This window comes from Blastocystis hominis (genome assembly GCF_000151665.1).
Source record: "Blastocystis hominis, Singapore isolate B (sub-type 7) whole genome shotgun sequence assembly, scaffold_0".
Lineage (NCBI taxonomy): Eukaryota > Bigyra > Opalinata > Blastocystidae > Blastocystis > Blastocystis hominis.
In genome coordinates this window covers 1,391,594-1,398,844 of record NW_013171815.1, presented here as the reverse complement: position 1 = coordinate 1,398,844, position 7,251 = coordinate 1,391,594, and the positions used below count along the sequence as shown (strand labels likewise).

Genomic DNA, 7,251 nt, shown 5'->3' with positions numbered 1-7,251 from the left:
TCAATTCAAACAGTCCAGAATAATCAGAAAAGCTATATTCCCCAATTTCAATGGATTGTAAAGAAAAACAATTAACAATTGAAAATGATTTTTCACTGAACGCTCCATACCAATTCTTATTCTTCGTAAAAGAGTTTCTGCCTATTTTCAAACTCTTTAACCTCTTCAAGCCTGCAATTTTGAATGAGTTCACATTCATAAAACACTCATCACCAATATTGATCACTTTGAGCCACTTAAGTTGATTGAAATCGATAGTATTTAAATCTTTACAAACTGTTGATACAACTACTAGATTTTCGATGCAAATATCAGAGGTAAATAGTTCCCTAAAAGCATCATCATTGGTTACAGTGAGAGTTTCTGTAACATTCATGTTTTCCATGTCATCTATACTCTCTTCTCTATCATTTGTGTTTAAAATGCTTCGCATGCTTTCGTTCATTCCTTTTACATACCAACCATCATGTAATTCACAAGACTCGATCTCAGTACCATGATCCCACACACTTTCTCGTACAGCTGTCCCGCTCGATTCATCGATCATGTATCCCACACCGTTTCTCAAAAACGTATTATCTTCGACACAGTATCCTCCAATATACACGGGAATTCGGTAAAAAGTATTCTTGTCACTGCACTCCATGTATTCAATCATATCATTGGCGTCTCTAAACTCTCTGACGATACGAGCCAACTTGTCTTTTATCCAGTATCCTTCTATCTTCTCTTTGCCGCTATCCAGGTCATACTCTATACCCCTTCCACTGCGATTCAAATCACCATCAAATTCTCCGCGATATATCACAGTTTCGTCATTATCTTGTCTACGACGAACTGTCATGATCAAGCCTGCTTTACTATTCTCTATGACTCTTCTTTCAAACTCTCCAAAGAAAGAATCCCAGTTTTCCCTCTGTACAGCCTTTCCCTTATTGTACAAGGATACATCTCCAGTTCGTTTGCCATTTTTCACTGTCCACGCCAATGACAATATTCCTCGGTCGAATAACTGACAACGACCTTCAATTTTGCCATCTTTCAGTTCACTGACTAGATACTCATTTTCGTGTTCTCCTTGAAACAATTGGACTTCATACTCTTCATTATTGACAATTACTTTCTTCTTTGCGCCTGACACATATTCACTCAGTAAATATCTATTTTCTACGTCTTTATTGGTTATATCTATTATTTTATATATACATTATTGCATACTTTGATCGAAAACAACCATTATCCACGGATTGGTTATAAATTATGTAATTCCAATATTTCTTCTGATTTGTTAAAGATTCCGGGTTGTAACATTTTTCGTTGTTTGCGAACATTATTTCAATCACATTTTTAAAATCTCATTATAGCTTAATTTTGGATAATAATGAATAAGAGTGTTACTTATTGCTGTTCATTCTAAACTGATTGTTATTCTTTTCACATTTCAGCAAGCCACTATATATTCTAAGAATTAAAAATAATAAATTCAAGAGATTTGCTTTATTTCCCATTAACATTGCTAATAATAAGGATACACATGGATTTCATCGATGATTCGTATAAATGTAGTCTATACACAAACACTGGATAATAAAAGAACATTTAATTCTCAGAATGATAAACCAAGTTGGACAGCATTGTTCTACAACATTCTAAATAGCAAAAAGAGAATGGTAACAGTGCTACCTAACTGAGTTGGTACATTTATCCATTAACATGTGTTATTGTCATCTACCTACGAACTGAAACCAATAGATTAGAGTATTTGAAAAACAAACAATAATCACCAACAAGAGTAAAGTAGCTTCCCTGAAAGCAATTCAGACTTGTAAATTGTCTTCCTCCTTCTTTGGAGAAGCATCCTTAGGATCCACAACCTTTAATTGCTTTTCAAATCTCTTCTGAGAGTAATAGACACATGTTAAGAGAATCGATCCCAAAACACAAAAAGCCAGTGTCATTTGATAAGCAGCTGCCTTGCTTACATACTCGTTTAAAACTCCAAGTAAATATGTGATTGGCAAGTTAATGACTCCTTGTAAAACAATTACAACGGAAGTAACTACAGGGGCATTCACCTTGTAATAACCCATAATAACACAAATGAATATTGGCCAGTTCGCACTGTAAAAGAACCCAGTGAGAACGAAGAACACAATGCCATTTCGACCCAGGAAAAAGCCAATCAACAACAAAACAAAGCAGGAGATGTAGGAAATATAGAGCGATGCATAATACCCAATTTTATCGATGAGGAATCCGGAGAACAACCGAGAGAGCGTGAAGACAACATAGAGCCATGTAGAGAAATTCGCTACATCCGTATCAATATCCATGTTTAAAACATCCACCAAATAGAGGGGTGCCCAACTAGCTCCAGAAGCTTCGATTGCTTGACCCATCGCCATTGTGAGTGAGCACAGCCACACAGAAGGCGTCAGTAGGGCTCTCCCAACACTCATCGTGACACCTCCATCGGTATGAACGTTGGTGGTTGTAGGTAGCTTGAAAGGAAGAAATAAGGAAAATATGCCTAGTACAGCGACAATCGCGCCCAAGCAAAGATAAACGGAATAAAAACTGTTCTTTAGCACACTTAAACTCCATTTTGCAACGTTTGGACCGACAACAGCGCCAAGACCGAAAAAGAAGTGCATCAAACTCATCATTGTTCCTTGATGCTCAATAAATACCAGTGTTGAAGACGCGTTTGACCCGATTTCAAAAAACCCAAATCCCATCCAAATCATAAAAATAATCAGCGCCGCTAAAAAGAAGGAAGATGCGAAATGAGTCAAGAGACATCCTGCAACAAGCAATATATACCCTATCATAATAATCGTCTTGTAGCTTACCCATTCAGCAATAAAGGAAGCTATTAGGCAGAACAGAATGTACCCAACGCCTAGCCAGGAATTAAATAACCCGTATATATCATAAGGTACATTGAACGCGTCCTTGATAAGAGGAAACGTAACACTTCGAGCATTCTCCACGACTCCCATAGCCACAAGGCACGTGTAAATCATTATTACGAGTGACCAATATTGCCATCTTGTTTCATATTTTGGTTTTTCCTCAGTATTCGCCATGTCAGAAACACAATTATGAGACCTTTTCAATGGAAATGAGAGGTACTGTGATATGATAATTCTAACTGATTTAATGTTTCGAAATAGAAGAGCTATCTCGTTGTCGTCAATATTAGCATATTTATATTTTGGGGAGTTTCATCCATTTAGTTCAGCAAAATCCATATTATCTATTTTCTGATATCAGAATATGAGAGAAATTATCCATCTTCAAGTGGGTCAGTGTGGTAACCAGGTGAGAGGGCGTTTGTGTGTTTTTGATAAGATAGATCGGTACCAAGTTCTGGGAGGTTATCAACAAGGAACATCATATCGACAGCATGGGTCAGACGAAAGTCGAGCCAAACGAGGACTTGAACGTGTTTTACAGCCAAGCTTTGAATGGTCGCTTTGTTCCTCGTGCTCTGCTTATCGATTTGTATTTGTCTCTCCCTCCCTCTTAATTTTAGGGAACCCGGAACGATGGATGCTATTCGCTCCACTGAAGTGGGTCAGCTGTTCAAGCCTGACAATTTCGTCTTTGCCCAGAACGGCGCTGGCAACAACTGGGCGAAGGGTCACTACACGGAGGGAGCCGAGCTGGTGGACCAAGTGATGGATGTTCTCCGTCGCGAAGCGGAGGCGTGCGAATGCCTGCAGGGCTTCCAGCTGACGCACTCTCTTGGAGGAGGCACGGGTTCGGGTATGGGCACGCTGCTGCTGTCGAAGATCAAGGAGGAGTTCCCTGACCGCATGGTGATGTCGTACTCGGTGTTCCCGTCTGCGAACGTGTCGGACACGGTGACGGAGCCGTACAACACGACGCTGTCTGTGAACCAGCTGCTGGAGAACGTGGACGAGGTGGTGGTTCTGGACAACGAGGCGCTGTACCAGATCTGCTCGCAGTCGCTGAACATCAAGACGCCGTCGTTCGCGGACATGAACGAGCTGGTCTCGCGCGCGATGTCGGGGATCACGGCGTGTCTGCGGTACCCCGGTCAGCTGAACAGCGATCTGCGGAAGCTGGCGGTGAACCTGATTCCGTTCCCGCGTCTGCACTTCTTCCTGACGGGCTACGCGCCGCTGACGAACAGCGCGAACAGCGCGTTCCGGCAGTACACGGTGGCGGAGCTGACCTCGCAGCAGTTCGACTCGAAGAACATGATGTGCGCCTGCGACCCGCGCCGCGGCCGCTATCTGACCGCGGCGGCGATCTTCCGCGGCAAGGTGGCGACGCGCGACGTGGACGAGTGCATGCGCGAGATCCACCAGCGCTACGCGCCGTACTTCGTGGAGTGGATCCCGAACAACATCACGACGAGCGTGAGCAGCGTGGCCCCCGCGGGGTCGCCGATGGCGACGACGTTCCTGGGCAACAACACGGCCATCCAGGAAGTGTTCGCGCGCGTCTCCGAGCAGTTCGAGACCATGTTCCGACGACGTGCCTATCTGCACTGGTTCACCAGCGAGGGAATGGACGAGATGGAGTTCACCGAGGCTTCCAGCAACCTCGCGGACCTCATCACCGAGTATCAGCAGTACCAGGAGGCGTCGGTCGAGGACGAAGTGGCCTATGGCGACGAGGAAGTCCCCCAGGAGATGGAGATGGAGCACGGACAGGAGCTCGGGGAGAACGCTTAATCTCTGTAGTGTATTTGAATTTTCCATATCCGTGTTTGTTACGAGAAAGGAAGGAAAGGGATGGAGGCGGATGTATATCCCATGGAGGCGTTTCAGACACGAACATCCATTTCGTGTTGCGTCAATGATCCGGCCTTCTCATTATTTTTTTGAATATGAAATATTCTAATTGTAATAATAGTATTAGCATTTTTGCTATTTTGTTGCTGCTTCTTCAGATCAGTTTGGCAACCAAGGGATCCTCCAAAAAGGATGACTCGTCAATGTCACAGCATCCATGGATCAATCGTACAACACCAAACCTGTATAGGTCGCTGAGGGATTGGGTTTGGAATGAGGAGTATAGGAGAAGTAACATAGTATCTGACTATTACTCACCACTGGCAAGTTGTGGAGATGGTAAATGCGATGAAGGAGAGACAGTATTCAATTGTCCCCAAGACTGTAAGAGTTATCCAGAAATGGAACTGCCTGCCCCTTCTTGCATGGGATTAGCCAACGGAGTCCACTGCTATCCGGATGATTGCTGTGGACTCTTGTTCGTTTGCAACAGTGGTAAGATGTATGGACCGATGGAGCTTCCGCCTACCTCTGTTTGCTACCAAGGATCAGTGATTGAGGCAAGCGATGCGCGCTGCAAGGGTGTCAGTTGTCCCGATATGATTCCTGCTTCTTGCGGAGATGGCGTTTGTGAGATATATGAGAGTTGTAGCAGCTGTCCTGAAGATTGTGGACCTTGTAACACAGATCCATCCCAGCCCGAACTTGAAGAATGCGGTCCGAATGATATCGGTTTTATTTGCTATCCTCACAACTGCTGCGGCTTTGTTCGTCAGTGTGTGTATGGAGAAACATCTCCTGTTTATGCTGTTTTGGATGGAGGACTGTGCTACGATGGGAAAATTGTCGATAAGAATGCTGATGTTTGCAAGGGAATCAGCTGTGATATTGCTCCAGGAGCGTATTGTGGGAATGGAATATGCGACGAAAATGAAAATTGCTGGAATTGTCCTGAAGATTGCGGAGTTTGCCCTACTTCGGCTCCTACTTCGGCTCCTACGACTTCACCACCTACCTCTAAACCTACTACAGCTCCTACGACTTCACCACCTACCTCTAAACCCACTACAGCTCCCACAACTTCACCCACGACTCCACCATCCAATCGCGTGTTTTTGGGTTACTACACAAATTGGTCGCAGTATCGAGCTGGAACTTCCCAGTACTTCCCTGAAAATATCGATCCCACCAAGTTTACACATCTTGTTTATGCTTTTGCTTACATCAAACGAGGAACCTGGGAGGTGGAGCAAGTGGAATGGAATGATGTGAATGAATGGCAGCCAACACAAGGTCTCTACTACCGATTCAACAGACACGTTCACTCCAGAAATCCCTCTTGCAAAACGTTATTGGCTTTCGGAGGATGGAATTTCAACTTCAAGGATGAATACAAAGATATCTTCACAACGATGGCCGAATCGGCTGAAAACCGAGCAAAGTGTATTAGTTCCATCATTAGCTGGGTGCGAAAGCATGAATTTGACGGAATTGATATCGATTGGGAATACCCAGCCAATGAACCCTTGGGAGGAAGACCCCAAGATTATGAAAACTATGTATACTTCATTCGGGAATTGAGAGCAGCGATTGAAGCGGAGGCTGTCCGTACGGGAAGGCCGCGATTGCTACTGGTTCTCGCGGTTGCTGCTGGATATGATAAGGTAGAAGCTGGATACGATGTTCCGAATCTGGTGAATGAGGTTGATTTTGTGGATGTGATGGCTTATGATCTTCATGGACAGTGGGAGATGAAGACAGGAGCAGCGAGCGGTTTGTATCCTCCTTCCAACTACGAGCCGGGAACGTTGGAAGAGTACTACACGGGAGACTATGCCATCCAGACCTGGATTGCGAAAGGAATGCCTCGAAACAAGATCGTCATGGGATTGGCTGCCTATGGACGAGGCTGGACACTTGCTAGTAGTGCTCCTGGTCAGGGAATTGGCGCAGAAGCAATTCGAGGATGTGAACCCATGAAAGACACACAGCAAGAGGGTGTGCTCAACTATATTGAAGCGCTAACGGTCATCGCTTCAGGAGGCCAGGTGACTTATGACGAAGCAACGACAACGATGTATGTGCAGAAAGGAGATCAATGGTACTCTTATGAAGATCCCTATTCCATTGTGAAGAAGGTTGACTACATCAAGGAGCAAGGATTGCTGGGAGCTATGATCTGGGCTGTGGACAATGACGAATTCTATAACGGAAACCCGATCATTAGCGCCATCTATAACAATCTGTTTACTGCTACAGCTAGAGCAGGCGATGAGAATGGAAACAATGCATCGAAACCTTCTGTTTTTGGAATTGTCATGATGGTCATCGCGGTGGTGGCAGTGGTTGCAGTGGTGGCTATGGGATACTTTATTTATCGAAGTCGGAATGCTGAACAGCCTGCCGACAAGAAATTGAAGGTGCTGAAACGCACGACCAGTATTTAAATCATTTTTCGCAACTATGTTTCGTTTGTTGAAAT

At 44.3% G+C, this 7,251-nt stretch overlaps 3 protein-coding genes; 2 read left to right on the top strand and 1 right to left on the bottom strand.

Moving 5' to 3' along the window:
- Window positions 1-1,817: 1,817 nt before the first annotated feature.
- Window positions 1,818-3,089, bottom strand: GSBLH_T00006072001 (uncharacterized protein; the record flags this gene model as incomplete). The annotated part of the gene is made up of 1 exon (XM_013038668.1): window positions 1,818-3,089. One exon carries the CDS (start codon window positions 3,087-3,089, stop codon window positions 1,818-1,820), a length of 1,272 nt encoding a protein of 423 aa, XP_012894122.1.
- A 179-nt stretch (window positions 3,090-3,268) lies between these two features.
- Window positions 3,269-4,737, top strand: GSBLH_T00000457001 (uncharacterized protein). XM_013038667.1 has 3 exons: window positions 3,269-3,324; window positions 3,359-3,507; window positions 3,539-4,737. Exons 1-3 carry the CDS (start codon window positions 3,280-3,282, stop codon window positions 4,707-4,709), a joined length of 1,365 nt encoding a protein of 454 aa, XP_012894121.1. The 5' UTR covers window positions 3,269-3,279; the 3' UTR covers window positions 4,710-4,737.
- A 127-nt stretch (window positions 4,738-4,864) lies between these two features.
- On the top strand, window positions 4,865-7,216 carry GSBLH_T00000456001 (uncharacterized protein; the record flags this gene model as incomplete). Its single annotated transcript, XM_013038666.1, has 1 exon — window positions 4,865-7,216. One exon carries the CDS (start codon window positions 4,865-4,867, stop codon window positions 7,214-7,216), a length of 2,352 nt encoding a protein of 783 aa, XP_012894120.1.
- Between the last annotated feature and the right edge of the window lie 35 nt (window positions 7,217-7,251).